The 26560-nt window shown below is 41.2% G+C and overlaps 1 protein-coding gene across 1 annotated transcript in view; it reads left to right on the top strand.

Annotated features, from left to right (window-relative positions):
• Window positions 1–25412, top strand: part of SLC28A3 (solute carrier family 28 member 3) — an 83786-nt gene extending 58374 nt beyond the window's left edge. Inside the window, exons 10-18 of the mRNA XM_083158337.1 lie at window positions 7721–7801; window positions 8564–8689; window positions 10765–10895; window positions 11523–11691; window positions 13141–13338; window positions 13656–13737; window positions 18630–18728; window positions 22380–22506; window positions 25095–25412. Of these exons, the coding sequence (XP_083014463.1) occupies window positions 7721–7801; window positions 8564–8689; window positions 10765–10895; window positions 11523–11691; window positions 13141–13338; window positions 13656–13737; window positions 18630–18728; window positions 22380–22506; window positions 25095–25206 (1125 nt within the window). The 3' untranslated portion in view covers window positions 25207–25412. The remainder of the gene's footprint in view (window positions 1–7720; window positions 7802–8563; window positions 8690–10764; window positions 10896–11522; window positions 11692–13140; window positions 13339–13655; window positions 13738–18629; window positions 18729–22379; window positions 22507–25094) is intronic.
• The last annotated feature ends 1148 nt before the right edge of the window (window positions 25413–26560 follow it).

Below are 26560 nucleotides of genomic sequence, written 5' to 3'. Positions count from 1 at the left end.
AGTTCTATCAGCTGTTTCATATGTTCCTGTTGTGCCGGCGTCTAGCACATAATATCCTCGGTTAGGTGTATGGCGCCGTTCGCATTGTATGGAGGAAGCCCTCCACCCGTGTTCAGAAACAACAGCAGCAGCAGCTCCAGGCCCTGATCCTGGTTGTGATTCCCCGTTGACTTGGTTTTTGACATTGGTGACCACCCCAATTTGCTGCTGGTTTTTGACAGACTCCTTGACAAAGGTCACGGTTAGTGACCGAAACGTTGGAGCATACAGCTAGGAAACTGTTTATTGTTATAGCTGGCTTATGTATTTTTCCGGAGTTTCTTGCTCCTGATCATTAATTTGTGGAGAGTGCTTTTGTCTTACCTAAGGGTGAGACTTTTTTCCTTGTATATATATATATATATATATATATATATATATGTCTAGTGTCTGATTGTGTGTCTGAAACACTGCCATCTGTTGGCAGTGAGTGAAACTATCTCTTTCTCTCTCTCTCACATGCACAAATCACAGGCAATCACAAGGTAGCAGACTAGCTTTCGAAGCATTTGCTTTGAGCAGGCTTACTAGTGAAGGTTATCTTTAATGTAGGATCTTTAATCCCTGCAACAGAAATCTTCCTGATGCCGTATGGAATTGAACTTACAATTAAATTCAATCAGGTGTGCCCTTAATGGTTTCTTTATACCGACTTCAAATAGCAGGGAATACCGACATGAAATGGACTTACATGAAATTTCTGTCTCGCGTACACATCAAAGGTTTCTTTGCCAATAGATGACCATGGACGTCAGGAGGCAGGTAAGAAGAAATTTATTCACAATGATCCAAGGATCCAAACGATGTAAAAGTTTAAAAAGTGTCCAATGTGAAGCAGAAGCAAGTGGGCAGACGTCCGGCGGCTTTCCCCTTACTATTCGGTGTGCTGCAGATAACGCCGGGAGAGGAGATCCGTGTAGCGCCGCTGTGATCCGTCCCACTGGTGCTGCTGGATGCGGCCTGATCAACGCGTTTCGGATATTTAAATATATCCTTTTTCAAGATGTGCCGCCATGGAGACCGGGAGGTGCTTTTAAGGGTGGCCTGCTTGGTCACATGATGTTGAGTCGGCCACTCATATTTAACCTATGCCCGGCTTAAATATTTCAGCTACATACTAACTAATTAAAGTGCATAGTAGTGCTAAATACATTTAAAAATACTTTAAAATATACAATAAAATTTATACAATAAAAGAAAATAATTATACTATAAAATTTAAAAATAATGCACATTTATACAATGAAAAATTGCACATTTATCTAATGGAATAATTGCATACCACAGCAAGCTTCAATTAATATAGCAGCATATATAGACATGATTACATGATTAACTGACTGACAGTGCAACTCATAAGAAGCCGGACATTTGTGGGGAGAAAAACAACAAGAGGGGAATATAGTTAGTATTGTACATTAAGCACCATATCCCACCTCCCTCCCCTTTATCCTTCATATAAGCCATTTGTACTCATAGTCTGCATTGAGTCCTTTAGGGACCATGGTATTCAGTGTGAAAATGCATTTCATTTCCATCTTAGCTAGACGTTCCTCAATGTCATTTTTTCTCCAGTCAGACTTACAGAGTTTAATTCCACAAAAGGATTTCAGTCCCCTTATGTCACAACTATGTTTCTCCTTAAAATGTAAAGAGACGCTGTGCAATTCATAGCCTTTTTTAACATTGCGGGCATGTTCTGCTAAGCGGTCTTTAAGGTGTCTGCTGGTCCGCCCAACATACTGCTCACCGCAATGACATTCTAGTAGGTACACAACGTTCTTGGAGTTACATGTAATAAACTCATTAATGGTGAAGCTTTCATTATTTGTATTTGACATATACTCCGTGATCTTAGGTGGAGTTTTACATACTTTACACATAGAGCAAATACCGCAGCGGTAGAAACCTTTAGACAATACCCTGGTTGTTCTTTTAGGGACGGTTTGGGCGCTCCTAACCAGAATATTGCTGAGATTATCTGCCCTGCGGTATACAAATTTGGGACGATGTCCTATATATTCTTTCAAAATGGGATCCTTTGTAAGGACTCCCCAATGTTTGATTATGAGTTTCTCAAGTTGTGTATGTTGGTTGGTATATTTGGTAATAAACCGTACTTCTTTTCTTTCTGGTTTAGCAATTTTGTCTTTATTAATGGGGACAGCATTATAGTTTTTATTATATGCCTTATCTACCCAAATTGGATTGTACCCTTTCTGACAAAAATTCTCTCTCATTATATCAGCTTGAGTCTCATAATCTCTGGTGGTGGTACAATTCCTCCTAAGTCTATAGAACTGACTGGAGGGGATGCTCTTTATCCAGTTGGCATGGTGGTTACTCATGCTGCTTATATAAGAACAACAGTCAGTAGGCTTGGTGTAATTTTTTGTGCAAATTTTTAGATGATCAACAAAAATGGTTAGGTCAAGAAAGTTTACAGTAGAGGGACTGATGGTATATGTCAATTTGATGTTTTGATCATTGTTGTTTAAATACACACAAAAGTCATTAAGAGTATCTTGACCCCCCTCCAGACGAACAGGAGGTCATCGATATATCTGACCCATAGCACCAGGCTGGCACTCCAGGGGTGATCGGACCAAACTTGTTGGTCCTCCCACCTTGCCATAAATAAATTAGCATAGCTGGGTGCCAGCCTGGTGCCCATCGCTGTTCCTGCCATCTGGAGGTAAAAGTCACCCTCATACCAGAAAAAATTGTTATTTAAAATCATGGCAATGCCCTCTAGAATAAGATCTTTTTCTTTACCATCTATTTTTGCTTTTGTAAGATGGTGTTCCGTAGCTGCAATGCCATGATGATGCTGAATAATGGTGTAGAGGGCTCTTACATCAGCGGTGACAAGTAGGTCACCCTCCTCCCATACCAATCCTGATAACCTTTCTATCACAGCTGCGGTATCTTTGGTATAAGATTTTGTGACTTTAACCATTGGCAGTATTTTGTGGTCTAAGAAGTGGGACAAGTTGGAGGTAATTGATCCCACCCCTGCCACAATCGGACGGCCGGGGGGGGTTCACGGTGCTTTTGTGCACTTTAGGTAAAATGTATATTACCGGCACAGATGGGTTCTCTATTTTGAGGTATTTTGCCTCCTCCTCTGTAATACTGTTTTGAGATAGATACAAATTTATAAATACATCCATCTTTTTCTGGATTTGGGCGGTGGGGTCTCCTCTCAATTTTTTATAGGTGTATTTATCCGCCAATTGATTGGCGATTTCCCTATGGTAATCTATTTTATTGAGGATCACAACCCCACCACCCTTATCCGCCGGCTTTATCACTATGTCCTTATTATTTTTTAGTGTTTTTATAGCCTTTCTTTGGTCCAACGTTAAATTGTTCTTTTCTTTACTTTTAAAGCACATCTTATTTAAATCCTCCTTTACCAGATTCTCAAAGACATCCACATAGCTACCTCGTTTTGTCGTGGGAAGAACTTTGATTTACGTTTAAAGACATTTATTTCACCTGTTGGGGTCTGATCCATTTCTTTATTATTTTCAATAAAGAATCTTTTTAACGCTAATTTTCTAACAAATCTTTGTAGATCTGTAAAAACCTCAAATATATCTATCCTGTTTGAGGGAGAAAATTTCAATCCCTTCTCCAGAAGGTCTTTCTCATCTGCAGTAAGGGTGTAGTCACTAAGATTATATATCGTGGAAGTGCTTTTTGTGCTATTTTCTCCTAGATTTTCAGCGCTCTTCTCTGTTTGGTCTAATTGGGACTTATTAGGTTCCTGTCTTTTTAATTTGTTCCTTTTACTTTTAGACATTCCTAATTTGCATCCTGCTCTTTTTCCCCTTTTATTGGGACAGTGTCTTAGGTGCGATAGTTTCTTTGGGGGCGCTTCTCTAAAAAATAATCTCTATTTGTGTCTTTATTTCTCCATTGTTTCCTATTTGTCCTAATTTCAGGGGAATCATACCATTGGTCCTCTTCCAAATCATCTACTTTTTGATTTTTCTGTATAGGCTCATGGCGATTATATTCCCTCTCTCTCCATGAAGAATAGGGACCTGCCCTATATTCCTCAGAATGGTAATTTGACCTGAATCTATTAGATCTGGGGGTGTTGGGATTGCCCCTTTCATGGAAAGCTTCTTTTTTATCCTGGATATTTCTATTTTCCCTCCTTTTTTGGGGGGTATTAGATGTTATTTTCTTAATATTTGTTTTTTTTATTTCCTTTACTGTAGGTGATTTGGGGTTTTTCTTTATTAAGCGTGGACTTTTCTGGTTCCTCTTTATCATTCATTTTATCTCTCCTATCCCTATTATATTTTTTATGTTTCTTACTTTTTAAATCTTTCTCATTCTTTTCTACCTTGTATGTTATACGTTTTTCTAGTTCTTTATATTCTTCAGAATTTTTAAAAGGTTGAGCTAGACTGTATAGAACTTCTATTTCCTGTTCTGTTTTTTTTCAATGTTTTTTTCAATGTTTTCTGTTTCTCCTGGACAAAATGTTCCATAAGAGAAACCGAGCAGGCATCTAAAATTGTTTGCCACTCTATTTTGAAAGATTCTGATTCTATCAGAAAAGAGGGGGTTTTGTCTATTTTTAATCCCCTAGGGATAAGTTTTTCTTTTAGATATAATGAAAGCTTCACCATTAATGAGTTTATTACATGTAACTCCAAGAACGTTGTGTACCTACTAGAATGTCATTGCGGTGAGCAGTATGTTGGGCGGACCAGTAGACACCTTAAAGACCACTTAGCAGAACATGCCCGCAATGTTAAAAAAGGCTATGAATTGCACAGCGTCTCTTTACATTTTAAGGAGAAACATAGTTGTGACATAAGGGGACTGAAATCCTTTTGTGGAATTAAACTCTGTAAGTCTGACTGGAGAAAAAATGACATTGAGGAATGTCTAGCTAAGATGGAAATGAAATGCATTTTCACACTGAATACCATGGTCCCTAAAGGACTCAATGCAGACTATGAGTACAAATGACTTATATGAAGGATAAAGGGGAGGGAGGTGGGATATGGTGCTTAATGTACAATACTAACTATATTCCCCTCTTGTTGTTTTTCTCCCAACAAATGTCCGGCTTCTTATGAGTTGCACTGTCAGTCAGTTAATCATGTAATCATGTCTATATATGCTGCTATATTAATTGAAGCTTACTGTGGTATGCAATTCCATTAGATAAATGTGCAATTTTTTATTGTATAAATGTGCAATATTTTCAAATTTTATTGAATAATTATTTTCTTTTATTGTATAAATTTTATTGTATATTTTAAGTATTTTTAAATGTTTTTAGCACTACTATGTACTTTAATTAGTTAGTATGTAGCTGAAATATTGAAGCCGTGCATAGGTTAAATATGAGTGGCCGACTCGACATCATGTGACCAAGCAGGCCACCCTTAAAAGCACCTCCCGGTCTCCATGGCGGCACATCTTGAAAAAGGATATATTTAAATATCCGAAACGCGTTGATCAGGCCGCATTCAGCAGCACCAGTGGGACGGATCACAGCGGCGCTACACGGATCTCCTCTCCCGGCGTTATCTGCAGCACGCCGAATATTAAGGGGAAAGCCGCCGGACGTCTGCCCACTTGCTTCTGCTTCACATTGGACACTTTTTAAACTTTTTTATCGTTTGGATCCTTGGATCATTGTGAATAAATTTCTTCTTACCTGCCTCCTGACGTCCATGGTCATCTATTGGCAAAGAAACCTTTGATGTGTACGTGAGACAGAAATTTAATGTAAGTCCATTTCATGTCGGTATTCCCTGCTATTTGAAGTCGGTATAAAGAAACCATTAAGGGCACACCTGATTGAATTTAATTGTAAGTTCAATTCCATACGGCATCAGGAAGATTTGTGTTGCAGGGATTAAAGATCCTACATTAAAGATAACCTATAGTTGTTGTCTATTACAGCGCTAGTCTATTGTTAAACTTTTTTTGTTCTGTGTATCCATTTGGGTTAGGGTGTTAGCCCGTTACAATAGACCAGCTGCTACTCAGTCCAGTGCTGGGTACACACTAATCTTGTCTTACTAGTGAAGGTGCCCATACATGTTGCAAGAATCGCATGCGTTACGGGCTAGATCGCATTGCATCGAACGGCATGTGTTTTGCATGCAATGTGCGTTTGATGCAATCCGAATGCAGTACAAAAAGTATGTGCAGTACATACTATTTTTCTGTTTGATGCGATGCCCGTGGGAGCGCATATCGCATCGCATTGCATTCTGCTATCGCATCGTGTATTTATTTATTTATTAACAGTTTCTTATATAGCGCACACAAATTACGCAGCGCTTTACAGAGCATAGTTATAATTAAAAACACATAACAAATTACAGTACAAGACAGTTTAGGACAAGTACATGGTTAATATGGATAGTTGCATCAGGGGACAGAACACTGAAGCAATCATCAGGGTGGCAGTGGTTTATATATTCTAAGAAAGGCACATGAGGAGAGAGGGCCCTGCTCGTGAGAGCTTACATTCTAAAGGGGAGGGTTAGACAGACAGGGGTGACACAGAAGGGAAAGAAGTGGGCATAAACAGTAGGTTAGGATGAGAGATGGTCAGGTTTTATGCAGGAGGGTGGGAAGGGGTCAGCTTAGTCTTTGATATTTTAAGTCTAAAAAAGCGCTGTGTACAGTGCCAGTGCAAGGCGCCGGAGCGCCCCAGGCGGGGGGGGGGGGCGCCCCGGCGCTCACCCGCTCCACGGGTGGGGGGTGGGGAGGAATACGGCCGCCGTGCTGCTCCTGGGGGGGGGGGTGATGCGGCCGGCACGCTGATCTGAGGGGGAGAGGGATACGGCCGCCGTGCTGCTGTTCCGATATATAATTACTCACCCTTCAGAGGAGGTCGGGTCTAGTTCAGCGGGCGGGAGGGAGAGCTGGAGGTCTGGCTTAGCGGGCAGGAGGGAGGCCTCACAGTTCAGTCCCGGCGCAGTGTGACTGACATCTTCCTCCACCCGCACCGTGTACAGCTGCTCAGCCGGGCAGCGCTGAGCACTTGGCTCACCCTCAGACGCTGCCCGGCTAAGCGGCTGTACGCGGTGCGGGTGGAGGAAGATGTCAGTTAACATGCACCATGACTGAACTGCACACAGCGCAGCGAGCCCTCCCTCTTGCCCGCTAAGCCAGACCTCCAGCTCTCCCTCCTGCCCTGCTCCCAACTACCGCAAATGCCTAACACTGCCTAGTGGTGGCGCCGGCCCTGGCTGTGTATGGCCACCTTAATACAATAATACTCCTACAAGGTAGGATAGCGGGTAGAAGGGGGGCTCCCAATTGCCCAAATCCCACCATCGCCACCTCGGGAAACTGCCCAGGCGGTATTCGGGACCGTCCCAAAAAAAACGTGATGGTCCTGTGAAAGTCGGGACAGATGGGAGGTATGTATATAGGGTATTCCTTTTACTAAATACACATGCATAGCACTACATCCAGATTTTCCTTGCACGCATTTTAACTAGAATAAATATTTCTATTTTACCTAGATAGGGTTTATACCGAGGAGATATGAGATAGTGTTGCTTTGTCTGGGGCATGCAAATAAACTGAGATCAGCTTCTACATGTTATATTATTTAATCTTTATATTTGCCAATGTTGAAAATCACAAAATATAATTTATAACTATACTGTCATATTTTTCAAAGGTTGGCTGGGTAATGCAAATTACCATGGCAACAAGTCCAACAGAGTCCTTGGTCGCAGCAGGGAACATATTTGTGGGCCAGGTATTGTACTCATATTCTTGTTGAAATTGCAAAACGTAATGATTAATTGAGCTCTTCTAACCATCATATGTGCTATAGTTTTTACAAATGTTATTTATGTTTGGTGCATTTATTTCTGGGGGAAAAAACGTGCATACCCTATCAACATTTATAGGGCCAGGTGCACGAAGCTTCAAAAGTGATAAAATGGAGAGTGATAAACAACCAGCCAATGTCAGGTAGGAGCTGATTGGTTGGTTGTTTATCACTCTACATTTTATCACTTTTTGAAGCTTAGTGCATCTAACCCATATTCCTCAAATATGAATTACTCCCAGCATAAAGCCCTGTACACACTAGACGACCCGCAATGCAGACAATGTCATTGACAATATCAGCCAACTAATTCAGCATACACACTGAACAATATCGATAAACTATATCATTCAGCGACATCATCGGGACCCACTGAAAATGCATTGGCTATATGACCAAAATTGAACTGCGCGTTCAGTCGGGCCCTTCTGAGCGATATCTTTTTTTTTTTTATAGTTTATATAGGGCCTAAGGTATACCTTCTTAAGAAAAAGAACTTCTTTAAAGAGATATTACTGTACTTTACTGAAGTTGACTGTGGTGACTGACTAATATAATCAGTAAAGGAACGGCAATATATATTTTTCTTTTATTCTCTTTGGTGTATTACAATTTGATGTTGCTACTTGAGAGTTTGTTAAATGTTTAATATATATATATATATTTTTGTCTTTTGTTTTTTTGTAGACTGAATCTCCCCTTTTGATAAGACCATATCTCGAAAATTTAACAAAATCTGAGATCCATGCAGTGATGACTGCGGGCTTTGCCACCATTGCAGGGAGTGTCCTGGGGGCATACATTTCATTTGGCGTGAGTAAAGAAACCTGACAAGAGCGATTAATAAGGGTGGCCTTAGAATACAATTGCATTGGTTTGAATATGAGTTTTACTGTGATTGCTGAAGGGAGATCTTCCCCAAAGAAAATGATAAAAAAAATATAAAGATGTGTGAGTCCGGCGGCCTTGCAGGATTCTCTGGAGATTTGTTTTAAATAGGCAATCCTTTACATGGCATGGCTTTGCCTTGTAAATGATTGCCCCTTTAAAACAATATTTGAGTTTGGGCTTAATGGTGCATACAGTATTTAAGGAAAAACAGTTGTGGAACAGAAAATCTTCACCCTGCATTTAGAAAAATATTATGAGATTATGCAAAGTTCAGAGGAAAGAAAGGCTACTGACAAAGCAACCTGTTCAATCAATATAAGAACCATTTGCAGCATCATCTAGAATGCAAATAATTGTTCGTCTATGAAATTCACATTGACACAAGCATACATCGTACATTGCCACCGCCATCCTGAGCTAGCTCAGGCAGCCCTAACACCTACCTCCTCACTAACTTACCTGATTACCACAGCAGGTTGGTCACACCTCTGTACAGCCACTAAGTGTGCACCAGTGCGATTACATTCAACACACATGGCCATTCACTATAGAAAGAAAAGAGAAAAAATAGGTGGGTCAAAGAAAAGGTTAAAAGGGATGTAAAAACAGAGGGAAAGGGAAAGGGGGTGAAGAAAGAAAAGTAGGGTACAGAGAGAGCAAAGTGGTAGAGAAAAAACTGGGTTACAGACAAATTTTTGGGGGAAAAAAAAGAAGAGGTGGGAACAAAACGCGGCAAGAGAAAGAGGTTAAAGGAGAGAAGAGGCAGAGGAGGACAGCAAAAAAAAGAAGGGCTAAAGAGAGACAAGAGTAGTGGAGAAGAGAGAGAGACGTGGGGGATATGTGTAGAGGCAAGGAAAGAGGGAAGAGACAGAAAAAGAAAGGGGGAGGCATACAGCATAGGAGAATGTGTGAGAGGAATAGAGATATTAGAAGAAGGATGTACTGTAGAGTGTTGTGTAAATATGCCATTACAAAGTGGCTCTTTGCTGCTGTTGTGTTCAAGATGTGGCTCAATTTGGTAGAAATTAAGGAGATGTCAGCAGCCTGTAATAGAGCTAAACATTTAGTTATGCTTGTATTTTTGCCTCGGTATGCTTGGTTTATATTCCCGAGCAGCCACATGTTGCTCACACTTTGTAGCAAACTAAGGTGGGAGGTAACATTTCAATAAAAACTGGGTGATAGCCCAAAGATGGACAGCAAACAAACAGTAGAGGCCATGTAAGAAATTACAGCTAAGCAGGAGCAAGGAATACACAGACGGTAAGACAAAACAAAGATGAAAGGAGAGAATACAATTTGGAGCCATGTGACACCAGTTTTGTGTAACATCACTTCTGATCCAGCACTCCACTGTATGAGGTTGAAGTAACTAGTCTGGTTGCCCTCCTCCGCATGCTAAGCAAGCCATAAGCAAAGAAGAATAACGGGCGCCATTTGTGAAGTACCCCGGCATCAGCATTATTCTTTGGGTCCATTATTTGGTTGGGTTTGCCATCAACTTTGCATTGGGTCCCCTCAGGGAAGTCGCACGAGATCCCCGCATGAGCCGCACGGAACCTTCCTGGGCGGTAGGATTGCATTAGATATATTGTCCGCGATCTTTGTGCATATGATATATCGCCTGGCTTGGCTGCGATCCGATATATATCTGCTGCAGTTAGTGGACTCGCAGGCTCCGACGCAATGCGCATGAGACCATGCATTGCATTTGACCTGATGTCAATCACATGCGATTTGTACACTTTTCATGTGATTTATCGCCACAATCACATGAAAAGTGACCAAATTGCATGTGAATCACCCTAGTGTAAGACTGGATGTAATATAGTGGTGGCGTTAATGATTTAAGTACTATTTGCTGGGGTTGTTAACACAAAATCAGCCGATTAGAAGCCTATAATCATCATTTGTACCATATAATAGCGTGGTGTCTCCATCGGATAACAAAACATTATTAGGTTAAAATACTATTTTATTCCCCTGTTTAATTATAGGTGTCTTCTTCACACTTGCTGACAGCTTCTGTCATGTCAGCCCCAGCGGCATTAGCCGTGGCTAAGTTATTCTGGCCAGAGACTGAACCAGTGAAAGTAACTATGAAACATGGACTTAAACTGGAGAAGGGGTAAGCAGTATATAACCTGTTACCTTACATATCACAAACATTGCTCGTATAGAGATAAAGAGATTTAGTTCATTAAAAAGCATTTCTGTGCTTGTTGGCATTAATTGTCAGAGATTTCTGCCAAACATTGTAATAGTCTTATAATTTATAGTAGATTGTGCATAAGGTTATACAATACAGTATAATCATGTACACTCATTTTGTAACATGGGGCAGATGTATTAAGCTTTAACAAGAGATACATGCAAGGGTGATAAGGAGAGATAAATGTCCAGCCAATCACCTCCTGACTTCCATGTTACAGGCTGTGTTTGAAAAAAGTCAGTAAGGAGCTGATTGGCTGGACGTTTATCTCTCCTTATCCCCCTTGCATTTCTCTCTTAAAAATGAATGAATATGAAAAGCAGGTGTAGTAAAGGCAAAGACAGTACAAACAGGACTTATAGTTAATCAAGTTAAATCATATACGTGGCCAATAAAGCTGATTCTGATTGATAAGCCTGCAGATTTATTCATATCTAAAATTATTGTATGATTGATTTAGAATAGGATAAAAATAAGCCTGTATTCTTCATTGATGTTAGCTTGAAAATGTATAACTGAATTGTTTTGCTTGCCTTGAATCAGGGATGCTAGAAACATACTGGAAGCTGCAAGTCAAGGAGCGTCTGCTTCCATTCCCCTGGTAGCGAACATAGCCGTTAACCTGATGGCCTTTCTCTCGCTCTTAGCTTTCTTCAATGCTGCCCTCTCCTGGCTGGGAAATATGTTTGACTATCCACAGTTAAGCTTTGAGGTAGGCATCATTTCATATACCTGTATTATGGTCAATTTTGATGACCATATACAGGTAATATGTTTGGCTATGCAGGGCCGTAACTAGGGGGGGCTGGGGGGTCATGTGCACCGGGCGCTGGAGAGGGGGGGGCACTGTCAGGTCCGGGGACAGCCAGCGGAGGTCCGGTGACAGGCAGCAGGGTTCCGGGTAGCCTCTGTAGCGGCAGCTTGACTCCGTCGATCTCTACTCTCTCCTACTAGCACAGCGGCAGGAAGCGCAGGTGATGACTTTGAAAAGACTTGCCGGACGCTGATTGGCTGAATTCAGCCAATCAGCGTCCAGCAAGTCTTTTCAAAGTCATCACCAGTGCTTCCCACCGCCGCGGCTAGTAGGAGAGACGGACGGAGTCAAGCTGTCACTACAGCGGCTACACCAGTCCCCGGAACCCCGCTGTCTGATGACAGGGGGGACTCCCAACTGTTCCCCCCCCCCCGCCGTGGGACACTGCCGGTGGCGGGAGGGACGCGGGAATGTCCCAAAATATCGGGACGTTCCCGCGATAAGCAGGACAGTTGGGCGGTATGCTACATGTAGTAACTTGTTGAAATTAAGCTAAAAATGTTTGATTGTACATTGAGGAGGATTCAAAGGTGGACAAGGTTAGCATTGCTGAACAAGTGAATGAGTTATCCTCAGTGGGCATGAGTGCTGCAAATGCCAAAATCATGTGATGGCGATTGATTTCCCCCCTGTGTGCATCGTCGCGTATGCGTTTGCAGCCTTGCATGGGGCAGGGGGAGTGCAGGGGGCGTATATTCGGCAGGATGGTGTTTACCTGCTTGCTGGCTCCGGACACTCACAGCCCAGTGTGCAGGTCTGAATCAGGCCCTGGATATAGTGGGATAGATTTAGAAGCTCTACTTAAATATAACAAAACACCAAAACTTCCCTTCCATATAGAGGGTCCTTCTCCCAAGGACATCTTCCTAATGTTCCTATTATTTTTACAGTTCTTGTTTGTACATTCCACATATCCAGAGTAAACATACAAGTAAGGAAAGAGAGCACAATAGTGTAGTACATCACAGTTCAATTAGTAAGTTCACCCCAGTGGTCAGTGGGGTAATTATAATACAAAATAATTTCTAAAAAGGTAGTAGGAAAAATATTTCTAATGCTCCCACCATTTACATATGTCCACAAAGCAAGTTAGACATGTTGGTGCACTTGTGCAAATTGTGGGTTTATAGTGTTTGTGATTTGACATAAGCTCAGTCAGGAACTTCAAATTACCGCTGTAGCTAAACATTTACAGTTGCAACTTATCTATTGTCATTTATTATCATTTGTGAAGATCCAAAAGCACTCTCTGCATGCTCTTAATTAACATATAATACTCTATTGCTTTGTAGTATTCTATTTTATAGGGAAAGAGGGATCATTGTTAATCTGTTTTTCTGTGAGTAGGTGATCTGCTCTTATGTCTTCATGCCGTTCTCATACATGATGGGTGTGGACTGGGAGGATAGCTTCATCGTTGGAAAACTTATTGGATACAAGACATTTTTTAATGAATTTGTTGCATATGAATACCTTGCTGGGTTGATTACAAAGAGGAAGCACAACGGCCCAATGTTTATAAATGGAATAAAGCAATATATGTCAGTAAGTAGGATTTCGCAAAAATGTTCTTTATTCGCTTAAAAAAATTGTCCATTACTGTCACATTTTCAAACATGCTGCATTCATTCCTACTATAGATCAAAAACATGAGCTGTTGGTACAGTAGATCTTGAGGACAGGTTTGGCCACCCCAAAACTTGTGTAATACTGTACATAAAAACATTTAGGTTTAGCATTACTGACCTATTACATTTGGCAGTAAATGTTGGTTCCTTGTTTTGAAAAGTAGTCTTAATGGAATAGCAGTCATTTTAAGATATTGTAATTATCTTTAACATATATTTTATTACGTTACATAGGTACGGTCTGAAGTTATTGCAACATATGCCTTGTGTGGATTTGCAAATTTTGGCTCCTTGGGAATTACTATTGGAGGGCTAAGTATGTATAATATTTAAATGATCTATTTTGTTTGATAATGAAAACATCAATAAATGATTGGGCTAACTAGTAAGCAAGGGTAATGTGACCAGCTCTGTTTTATGAGGGAGACTCTCACCTTATTTATGGATACATTTATAAATACAATGACCAGATTCCTTTTTTTCTTAAAAAAAAAAAAAAGTTTTTTTTTTTATTTAGTATCTGGGTTCTGCTAAGGGTAGTCGTGCTTTTTTTTTATTTAGTACATTGGCACACTTTGTTTTGTGAAAAAAAGTGTACAAACGAAGAGAATGCCATTTATTTCCAGAAAGAACTTCAGACCCATTCTAAAAATACTGACATAATGATTAATACAGTGCATTATAGACCCAATGAATACTAGCACATCGCCTCCTCGGAACCCAATTGCAAGATATGGAAAAACACAGCTGGATGATTAACAACAGACACATTAGGCCCATTGTAATGGTCAGTTTTGAAATTTCAGTATTTTGCATTGGGGACAAATTGTGGTGATTGGGGGGAAAGGCATTGATAGACAGGAAAAAGATGACACTGGGCACTGGTAGTGGATGACACAGGGCGGAGGCAGTGGGTAATTCTGATGGTGGTGCAATGGGCAATATAACAGTCAATAGATGATGCTGGAGAATGGCAGTGGGTAAGAGGGAGTGTTTGACAGGGAGAGGTGACAGGCTATGGGGGGTATTCAATGCTGTGGGCGAGCGGTGACAGCGAGCAGAGCTTCCTGCTCGCTGTCACCACTCACCCTGTCACCACCAGCCCTCCTCATATGCCAATTCCCCCTCGCTCCATTTTTTGAGTGAGGAGGAATTGGCGTATGCGGCTCCTGAACCAGCGAGACTCGCGGCTAAATACAGCGAGTTTTCTGCATTAGCTGTGGGTCTCGCTGTTTGGGGGAATCCGTCTCAGGACGGCGAGGAATTCCCCAGAACATTGAATAGAGCGAGCGGCCAGCGCAGGGGTTAAACAGCGAGGATCTCTGGTTTTCTGCAATCCTCGCTGTTTAACCCCCTCGCCGGCCGCATTGAATACCTGCCAATGAGTGACCAGAGAGGCAATTAAAGAGGAGTAGACGGTGATGTCAGAAAGAGGGGGTGAGATGTACTAAGCCCTGAAAAGTGATAAAAATGGAGAGTGATAAGCCACCAACGAATCAGCTCCTATCTTTCATTTTTTTAAACACAGCGTTTGATGTGGCAGTTAGGAGCTGATTGGCTGGTGGTTTATTACTCTCCATTTTATCACTTTTCAAGCTTAGTATATCTAATGCTGATTGGTTGGTACCTTGTCTTTCTCCAAAATGTTATAAACTTCAACTAGGAGTGTACGTAACATACGCGGTTGAATTTAACAAATTAAAAAAAGAATTTAAGAAAATGGACACAAATTCATTTTATCACTAGTAATTAAACCCTCAAAATATTAGGTTAATACTGTATTAAAACACCTTAGTGTTTTTATCGATTTGATGAGGTAGGTAATTATATGCTATTATAGTGCACATGGCCAGAAGTACAATGCTTTCAGATACATTTTTTCCCCTTTATATACTCTTCAGTTTTCAAAAGTACCCATTGATGGCCCATGTGAAAAGAAAACTAAATTAAGGCCTAAAGGTGCCCATACATGTACCAATTACCCGGTACTTTTTGTGCTAAAATAGCATTGCATCGCATGCACAACACATGCACAATGATGCTATTTTAGCACAGAAAGTACCGGGTAAATGGTACGTGTATGGGCACCTTTGCACCACAAACGAAGAGGATGCTAATCTACATCTGCTAAATGATGGAAACTATTGTCTTCATTATAGAAATTTGCATAAAGCCTTTGCACACTATGCAATTTTTTTAAAACAATATGCATGATAATGATATTATCGCGCATATCGTATAGTATGTATGCACTACATCAATACCGATGTCCATTGCCACAGGTCGTCATTCAGTGGGAGACCGGGTGACTTCACTGAGAGATATGATTAACAATATCGTTCAGTGTGTATGCCCGATGTCATTCGTCCGGTAGCACCGCCAAGGTGCCAAGAATCGCTTAGTGTGTATCAAGCTTTACACTTCTGTTGATATGAAAACTGATCTCTTCCTTAGAGTAGTTAAGGCCCGCAGAAAAAAATCATTGACCAAGATTTACAAAAATCTCTGTAAAGCGCTGCGTAATATGTATGCGCTATATAAGAAACTGTTTGCGCTATATAAGAAACTGTTAATAAATAAATAAATTGACCAACCCTTGCCTAGGATGGCAGATATTTTTGCCAAAAGTAGTAAAATTAAGGCTAATAAAATGATTTCAGATCCTAGCCACCCTTGTTATTCTCTTTTCTCCCTGTTATCCTCTGGAAAAGGTTATAAGTGTTTAGGTTGCCGCACTAGTCGGTTGCATAACAGTTTTTTTCCTTCTGTTGTTTCAAGTCTGAATTGTAGTGTGTGAATTGTGAGTACTTCTTTCCTTTTTCTTCTGGAATTTCACTTACTGTATGCATTTCTGTTAATGTTGTAGTGACAATAGAAATGATTTGATTATTTGATTTGATTCCAATTTTACAGTGATATTGTAAAAATCCATAAAGTAACTGCTAAACTATTTTCTGGACACTTCTGTAAAGTCACATATCCACAGCAACCTTTTGCTATCGGAGATGTGATGATACCACCTCTTACGCATGAATACTCATACATAACCATTTGGATTTCGAAAAAAAAAAAAAAGTACCTAAAATAATTTTTGTGGGTTTTTTCCACTTTGATGATATACTGTCTACAAAGCTTGTTGCTGTTAGAAATGTGATAACCACTTGGATTTTTACAAGAATGGAATGTTTTGGATTGTACTACACTTCCCACCCTGTTATATTCTTCTGGACCTGGCCCTGCCTCACTCTGTCTCACTCTCTCAGTAACTCACTGAGGTGTAGATGTATGAAGCAGCGAAAAAAGGTAGAAGTGAGCCATAGGAGAAGTGGCACATGGCAACCAATCAGCTGCTCTGTATACTATTATATTATGCAAATTATAGATGTTACTGCAGTGATAATTGGTGGCCATGGGCCTCTTCAACTCAGGCTCACTTCTCCCTTATCGCTGCTTCATACATCTACCCCTGATTCTCATAACACAAGCTCTCCCAACACCTCTTTGTTAAAAATGGCATCTGAGAGTGGAACATTGGCCAGACCTGTTTGCACGATTGTGAATTCAAACGGCAACTGATTATTGAAACACTGTGCCCATAATCTATACGCAGCGCATATTATCGATACACTGTTTGCAGTATGCATGCACAAGACCGTTTTGCATTGAAATCCTGCTATTTCCATTTGCGTGTCGTGTGCAAGGTGTCTGACAGGAAGTAGGTGTCTGGGGTTTAAAACCGGCCTTTTAGTGGATGTGCTAAGAAAAATGCAGGCGTGCCAGATAACTTTTAAAATGTTTTCCTTAAAAAATATCAAAAACCATGGGTGACATTCTATGGGATGAGATAAAAGCGCATTTTTTAATCTCGCTCCACATCGCCGCTCTTCGCACTTTCTGAAATCGCATTTTTTTGTAATAAATCGCATATTTAATGGGATGCACTTTGGAGGCTGAAAAGTGCGATGTAGTGCGATTTGCGGCGAAGTGGTGCGATTTTATGACACATAAAAGTGCGATTTCTTCCGCCGGTCATGTGCGAGTTTTGGACCGACCGGAGTGCGATTTACAAGACTGTCTCCGCATGACTAAGAACCGCCTAACCTATTGGCCCACCTCGGTCCCCTCCATTATGCATCACACCCCCTATATAAAAGGGGCACTGGCACCATTTCACTCTTTGATAGGAAGTAAGGAGCATGGAGAGGAGCAGTGGCAGTGTGAGCAGAGGAAGACGTGTTAGTGGCAGAGTGAGGAGTGGCAGGGGGAGCAGTGGCAGAGGGAGCAGTGGCAGCAGCCAGCCAAGAGGGGCCAGTGGGAGAGGCAGCAGAGGACTGCTGAGGTCGTCCTCCATTACAGGTAGTGGCAGCAGTGTGGCAGGCAGCATGGCCACAGCAAGGCCAGCACCAGACCAGGCCCTGGCGGACCAGCCCCAGCAGGAGGAGGTGGAGGATCCGCTGGCATCCCCATCCTATACCTAGGACCTATTCCATACCCCAGAGCAGCTGCAGGAGAGTCACGTCAGAGGTGGAGGAAGATGGACGTGAGGAGGAAGAGGAGGAAGACACTGGCATGGAGGAGGAGGGGTACATGGATCTGGTGTGCAGCTTCCTCCCTCCTGCGCAGCTCCTCCAAATGGGCCATATCACAGATAAGCAACTCCAAACCACTCTGCAAAATCTCTATGTCTCAAACCCTCACAGGTGTCCTTAATGATGTTGGGGTATATGTAGGGGTGTTTCTGAGTGAAATTGAGGCCACCTGTGTTGAAATTAACCATTTGTGCACTTGACCAAAGTGAGTTCTGGGCCAAATCGCCCAACAGAACCGGGTCTGAAAAAAGTGTGATTATTAGACACCTTAAAAGTGTGATTTCCGAAAACGCATCCCATTAAATAAGCGATTTGTATACTTTTATGTATGAAAACATCTGGATGCGCTAAAAATGCGATTTTTTTCTACACTTTCAGTACGCATGAGTTATCGCACAGATTATGCGATATCCGGCCCTTAGCGCATCCTATTAAATATGCGATTTCAAGGAAAAATGCGATGTTGCCTTTTTTTTACTAATAATCGCCCAAAAACACAAATCTCAACCCATAGAATGTCACCCTATAAGTTGCAAATTACTGAGATTATATGATTTTGGTAGTACAAATTGTTTGTTTGTTTGTTTTATTTGCTTTACATTTTATTTTGTTTGTTCAGGTTCCATGGCCCCCAGCAGAAAAAGTGACATTGCCGCAGGTGCCATCAGAGCTCTGATTGCTGGTACTGTGGCTTGCTTCATGACTGCTTGCATTGCAGGTACTACTGTATATTTATAGACATACAACAAAGTGCTCCATGTTTTTTGAGTATCAAGGAATTTTGGTGCACTAGGGCATATAGTGGCATGAAGACTCTAATACTATATGAAGGGGCATGGTGGGCTCTGCATATGTAGGGGTCTAATTCCATATAAAGGTGCATATGAAAGAGTCTGGTGGCACAAAGGGAGTATGTAGAGGAGTCTGTTGGCATATTCTATAAAGAACACATTTTACTGTTAATCACACAGTGAAGTGTGTTTTAAGGGGATATTGTATATTTTGTTAATGCTCAGAATGTCCACAGTATAATTTCAATATGTTCTAAATGTCAACATTCAGGATGTCAACATGTGCATCAATTACTGCTATCAATATAGTTTGGTTACCTATATTCATAGCTGCCTACCCTCCTGCATTCTGCAGGAGACTCCCTGAAATAGCAGCAATCTCCCTCTCTCCCTCATTAGTCAAGCAATCTCCCTTATTTCACCTAGCCCACATTACACTGTTACATTTTTGGGGGAAAAAAGGAACGAGAGATATATACATTTACATTGAATCATCAGCACCATTTCCCAGCACTTTACCAAGTACAGTGACTCTTACTAACTGCTTTGGGGATCATCTACATTTGGATATAAGTCATTTTACAAGATTCCTCTCAGATGTAGCAGTACACACCCATGCTTCTATGTGCCACTTTCACAATCTCTTTTCACAAATTCTCCATATATGGAACTAGACACGCCCTTTGGGAGGAGCATGACACGCCAAAAACTCTATTACCAACTATAATCTCCCTGAAACTAGTTTTCAAAAGTAGGCAAGTATGCCTATATTATAGCAGAACCCCCCCCCCCCCCCCCCCCCCCCCAAAAAAAAAAAATATCAAATGTATCAGCCCGGCACTCCACTCCCGTACTTGAGAAGATGTATGGCTCGGCTTGAAGACAGACGGAGGCACTCCAGCAGACTTGTGATAAACGATTTTAATGCAAAGAGGTTGCCAACATTTTGGGGTTAACAATCCCCGTTTTCAAGGTGTACACCTTGAAAACGGGGATTGTTAACCCCGAAACGTCGGCAACCTCTTTGCATTAAAATCGTTTATCACAAGTCCGCTGGAGTGCCTCCGTCTGTCTTCAAGCCGAGCCATATATATATATATATATATATATATATATATATATATATATATATATATATATATATATATATATATATATATATATATATATATATATATATATATATAGTGTATTCCCAAACTTCAACAATTCAGGAAATAGAGATCCGCACACCAGGTATAGATTAAAAAAATTATGAAAAATATGCAAAAAAGTATCAAACACATGGCAACATATTGCAAGTATAAATTCAAACAGCAGGGTTACTTATCCAGCCCGGACAAAACATCATGTCTACAGGTGCCTGCTATCAGCTTCATAGCTATCCGGCTCAACAGCCTGTTTCGGTCCTCCTTTCTCAAGAGCCTATTTACTATTGGTCAAAGTTGCCATTAAATAGCAAAACAATTCACATGCTCAAGGAGCGAATTGGCATGCACCGATCATCGATTAAAAAGGCGATGACTACTCGAGATCATACTACGCCACCTGTGGCCAGACATTTTTTTGAGGCAGGTCATTCTATGAAGTACTTTAAATTTATGCCACTCTATCAGGTCAAGGCGTGGAAAAGGGGTGGAGACCGCCATCTGACACTCCTACAGAAGGAGAGTGAATTTATATACAACTTAGGTTCACTCAGCCCGACAGGATTAAATGAGGAAATTAACCTTAATGTTTTTCTATAAAGGGATTGCTCACATGTGGATACTTTATTTTGATTATATAGTTTGCTTGCGATTATCATGTGGTATTGGATGCACTGTATATTGTCACTCCGGATGGGGACATTAATCTGATAATCTCTATCCTGAGTGGATTATTGGATAGAGGCCCTTAATTCTCACTCCATATTATTGATCTGTGATGATATCCGCCTGATAAATCGGGTGGATGGATCTCTATGTTGTTTGAGAAAGTAGTAATTTTTCTATACCTGCTATGCATAATGTACTGTTGTTCTATTTTTGAACGAGCAACCAGTATCTAATGTCAGTTTATTTGTTTATGCTTATTGTATTGTTTATGTGCAATTTTTTCTTGTATATATGTTATTGCTTTGATTGTTTGCTGCACATTGGGGTAAAATGACACCTACCATATGCGATCAACATGAGTCTCCGCTATTATAGTCTAAGAGGAATCAAATTGAGTTTTTAATATTCTCCAGCAGTGTTACGGCAGCTCTGAGGCTATTGACCAATGGGGTTGATCCGAGTGATGCAGGGAACATGGCTGTGCGTTCCACGGCCAGCTCCTAGGGGTTTCACACACCGGACTTTGGACAGCAGGCCGGGATTGGTAGAGCACAGCGCCTCGGGTTCTTTTTGCACCCATGACGCGAGTAGCTCCCATAGGCTGCTTGTCTGCCACACCCCCCCAGTAACAGCTACTACGTGTTGGTAGTATATCACATGATATTGGCGCTGGACCCGGAAGCGGAAATACGCTATCTGTGCAATGTCTATGCGTTCCAACTGAGCTAAGATCCGGAACTGCTGGTTTGTGTGACAGCGTGTACGTCCGTGCATTGGACACAGGTGAGACTCATTTGATTTGTATTTGGTGGGTGTTTTTCCCTATTTAATGGCAACTTTGACCAGTAGTAAATAGGCTCTTGAGAAAGGAGGACCGAAACAGGCTGTTGAGCCGGATAGCAGGCACCTGTAGACATGATGTTTTGTCCGGGCTGGATAAGTAACCCTGCTGTTTGAATTTATACTTGCAATATGTTGCCATGTGTTTGATACACTTTTTTGCATATTTTTCATAAAATTTTTTCATCTATACCTGGTGTGCGGATCTCTATTTCCTGAATTGTTGAAGTTTGGGAATACACCATATATGAGCACTTATGTGATCTAGCACCCCACAGTGTTCAAAAAGTGGTGTGCGGTTTTTCTCTTAGAATATATATATATATATATATATATATATATATATATATATATATATATATATATATATAAGCAAAGAAAGAACGTGCACTCAGGGTCAGAGACTGTTTATTCAGTCAGAACGTCCGTCGGACGGACGTTCTGACTGAATAAACAGTCTCTGCTTTAACCACTAACAAGACCCTGAGTGCCCGTTCTTTCTTTGCTTATCTACAAGGGGCTGGAAGGTCCCTATCGTTGGCACCTGGGCACGTTCAACACCCTCTGGCTACCCTAAGTCCTGCTGTGCCGGATCTATTCTCTGTCTATATATATATATAATATATATATATATATATATAGCACATTGCTGAATTATCCTCCTTCAAACACCACAAGGTAGATTTTACAAATAAGCTACTAATAGCAAAAACACATCGGGGTTGATTGAATTAGCCTTGTATCCGGCTATGTCCTGTAGTCCAGATTTCACCTTGAAGTTGTGAATTTCCTGTTTGGTTGCCATTTGTAAAGCACAATGGAATATGCTGGTGCTATATAAGTATCTGTTAATGAACATATAATTGTATACACAGTAATGTATATAAAGATCTATCTAAAATCTAATTTATTTATTTACAGGTATATTAACTCCACCAATTGAACAAAGTCTATGTGGAGACTTGTTAGATAATTCCTTTCTTAACTCAACGGGTTTGCCTATTAGCTCACAGGAAATACGTGACTGCTGTTTAACGTACATGCAAAGGTAAATATGAATCATTTAGATAATAGCTGATTTGTACACCACTGTACAGCATGTCTGAGAATGTTATTTGTATATAAATGTATAATATGCAAGATGGACCATATCTATTACTCATGGTGAAATAACAGGAAGTTAAGAAAAGTATGTTATTCAGACTCAAACATTACAGAAAAAATAAGATTGACTTCCTTATGCAGGTCATCAGTGAATGAGATATAGGCCTGATTTGTTACAGGCAACACTTAGGCCAGGTACACACCAGAACGATCCTGATTGTTAGTAGATTGTTAGCAGATTGTGTGATGCTCGCACGATCTGTTGGAGCCACACAATCTGCTAACGATCTGCATCCAATCTGATCCCAATCCGATCTGAGTCTGTATCCAGTTGAATGGATCTTTTACAGATCCTCACTGCAGCAGGTAGGATCTGTAAAACGACCAAACGACAGCGGGGACGCGCATCGGATCGGAATCGGATCGGAATTGGACCTAAACATGCACAATCTACACACAATCTGCATCCAATCGGTCGGAATTGGATCCAGATTGATGGAATTGAGCCCTAATCGTTCTGGTGTGTACCCCCCCTAACATCAGCATATAGTTGTGTCCTCATACACCAGGCATACAGAAGCCATATGGTGTGAGATGCCTGATGCAACTTTGCATACAAACACATACAAATGTTTTATCGCACCTGATCTCCCATCTAATGTGAGGTCAGAGCACGGGTTGATATTGATATAGTGAATTTTCACAAGCATTTGAGGCACATTAAGGTCGGGTTTAGGCTTGCAAAGCACCTAAACCCGACCAAATTAATAGGTGCGACGAGAATAGTCCTGTTGGGGCACCAAAAAGGAAGACTTTTATCATCTTTTTAGCTCACTACCCCGGCAAGTCTTGGCAAGCATAGTATAAACTAGTCTTAATTTATTCATGTTAGCCTTAAGGGGCCTACACATGGGGAGATTTGCTGAGCTGTAGCTATGGCCCCTACACGCGGGGCATTTTCTAAGTTACAGTATCTAGTGAGATCGCTTAGAAAATGCCCTGAAATCTCGCCGTGTGTAGGCCCCGTTAAGATTTCTATTATTATTCACAAAGGTTAAGTGATGTATAGTGCCATTGTCCCTTCTGTTTATTGTTCAACAAAAGATATCTTTGTGTGCCCAAACCACAGAAGACCCAGCTATGTGTAGTGGTCCTAAGCTGACCAGACAGGTTTTCTCTGTGTCTGATGTAATCACCTTGATTAGAATCTGTGTCTGTGACTCTTTTACTTTAAAACCCTCAGACAAGGAACAAAGCAGAACACAACTCTACTATTCACAGGCATAAACAGAGCAGCCGAGAGCTTGAATCCAATAAATCCAATAAATAACACCATCTTCCTGTTGGAAGTGGCTCGGAGATCAAAGGGGGATCCAGTTAGACCCCTTTGTCTCCTCTTTTGCACACATCTATTATCCCTGGCCTAAGGTCACGGATGATACTGGCTGGACAGAACCTATAGGTGTAAACTTTTGCAGCTATGAGTGTTGGTACATTTGGGAAGAAGTACCACACCTTTTTTTTTGTAAATTACTTAAATTATATAATAATATGTGGCAGCCAGACATTGTCTTCAAGATGCTACTGATGTTGGAGACAATCCTATTGTACTCGAATGGTGTGGTACAATTTAATGCCATCAATGGCACCCAAACTCAACTCTTCGCAGGCTGAAACCAGCACAAAACGTTTGAAGCTCTGTGAGGCAGCGAGCACTTTGGGCAAATACAGGCTGCCATAAAGTGCTGCCACTGCTGCGATGTCTCATTGCAGACAATAGGATCATCGCAGACAATAGGATTTACTCTGATGACTGATGTGCAGCAAATACATCTATATAAAGCATAATATGATATCCACCAGGTATAAGGCACACAATGTGATTCTCTGCCTATGAGGTACAATATGTGATCATTAAGGCCCATACACACTGGACGATTTTGAGCTGAAATCCGCTCAAAACACCAAATTTGAGCGGCTTTCAGCGGCTATGAACAATGAGCGCTGCCGCATGCCCCCGCATCATCGCCAGGAAAGCCGTTCATCTGCTGGTATTACCAGCAGATGAGCGGCTTTGTGGGCGGCTTTGCAAAGCGCTGCGCACAAGGGGCCTGATTCAGACCTGATCGCAGGGCTGCGAGTATTCAAAGCCCCACCTCTGTGCACGGCTACAAATGCGTATGTAGCTGTGCACACAGGGTGGAAATGATTCACCATCAAATGATTTTCCCCCTGCTTACAGCACTGAGTGGGCCAGCCTTCTGCCGGACGGTTCACACACGTGGTCGTTCGATAATCGGACAGGCTGCAAATTCGCAGCCCATCACAACAGGTCTGAATCTCCCCAATATGAAATCCACATTAGACAAACTTTGTCATTGTACATTAACTTGGAGTTTGCAGAGAAAAAACTTTAGATGGATTATTAGCCAATGTTTTATACCTGCCAAAAATACATGTATGCATATTTCTTCAGTAAACATGCAAAACAGAAAAAACATCTATCATTTATCTATTTTTTCTTACTTTTAGGGTTGCCTCTGATACAAATTTTACCAGCGGAAATTACAGCATGAGTATATTATCTGGTTGCTGCCGAATGGTTGATTCACCACCTATAAATTGCACTTTGTTTGACTTATAGGTATCGGGAACATTGTTGTAGGCATGTCATGTGTGTTTCCAGTGCATGGATAATATTTCATACACTTGTCTTTATTTACATCTTACACTCAATGCTGGTGTATACATTTTAGACCTCACGGGACATTACCATACTAAGATTATTCTGCAGCATTATGAAATGATGGCTATGATACTGATGTCTACAGTTAAATGAAAGTATTTCAATGTTATTTATACTGTATGTCATAAACTCCATTAATGTGTAATAGACTTACTGGAAGCTTTCTTATTTCTTATTGTGTCACGTTGATTGTGGAAGATGGATATCAGACTCTTTTCCTCTTCTTTGCCAATATATCCAGTTCATTACTCTAATGTAGGGCACACACCAGAAGGACCATAATCGTGCAATGGCATACCTCCCAACTGTCACGATTACAGCGGGACAGTCCCGATTTTCGGGTCCTGTCCCGCTGTCCCACCCGCGGCAGGCATTGTCCCGCTGCAGGGGGTGGCAGTTGGGAGACCCCCCAATCTAATAGAATAGACGCTGTGCGCATGCGCACAGCGTCTATTCTCGTATGAAAATGAGGTTGCGGCTAATTAGCATAAGCCGCACACTCATTAGCATATGCCCCGCCCCCTTTCCGGACGCTCGCGCGGTGTCCCTATTTCATCAGCACAGACGTTGGGAGGTATGCAATGGTTTCCTTGAACCACGATCAGATGGATCACATGATCTGCACACCGTCTATACCCAATCCAGTGTAGATGACAAATCTTTATTGCAGCAGGCGAAATCTCCAATGCCACCAAACAACTGGCGATGACCAGAATCACATTGAAAAGATGTACATTTCTGCTCTTTTTACATACAATCAGTTGAAATCACATCGAAATTGGGGGAATTGAGCCCAAATCGTTCTGGTGTGTACCCAGAATAAAGCTGCACCCTCTGAAAGAAAAAGATACAGGGAAATTAGTAATATTCTATATATAGGGGTTATTTTTTAACAATTTTGTGAATTAGTACTTGTGCGGTCGTTTTGCATCTTCCTGCCCATAGCAACCAATTAGAATCTACATCTTATTTATTTAGAACCTTTTAGAAGATAATAGATGCAATCTGATTGGTTGCCCATAGCAACATCCCATCTTCAATAGAACTCCCATCTTAGTAATAGCTAATGGACCTGATGTAGTAGCAGTCGCAGTTTTGCATTTTATGCAGTCTCCCGCATGCTTGGGGCTTCCCAGAACAGGGCAAAATGTCAAGTACCACCCCGCAATTGCATCGCAGAAATGTGATTTCTCTTTTATGGTAGCCTTTGCCTCTGCAGCTTGGTTACAAAGAGAAGCGAAGAGCTGCCATG

The sequence above is a fragment of the Crinia signifera genome, chromosome 1 (assembly GCF_055691185.1).
Source record: "Crinia signifera chromosome 1, ASM5569118v1, whole genome shotgun sequence".
In the NCBI taxonomy this organism is placed as follows: Eukaryota; Metazoa; Chordata; class Amphibia; order Anura; family Myobatrachidae; genus Crinia; species Crinia signifera.
Note: the sequence above shows the minus strand (reverse complement) of the source record. Positions and strands in the feature narration are given on the sequence as shown.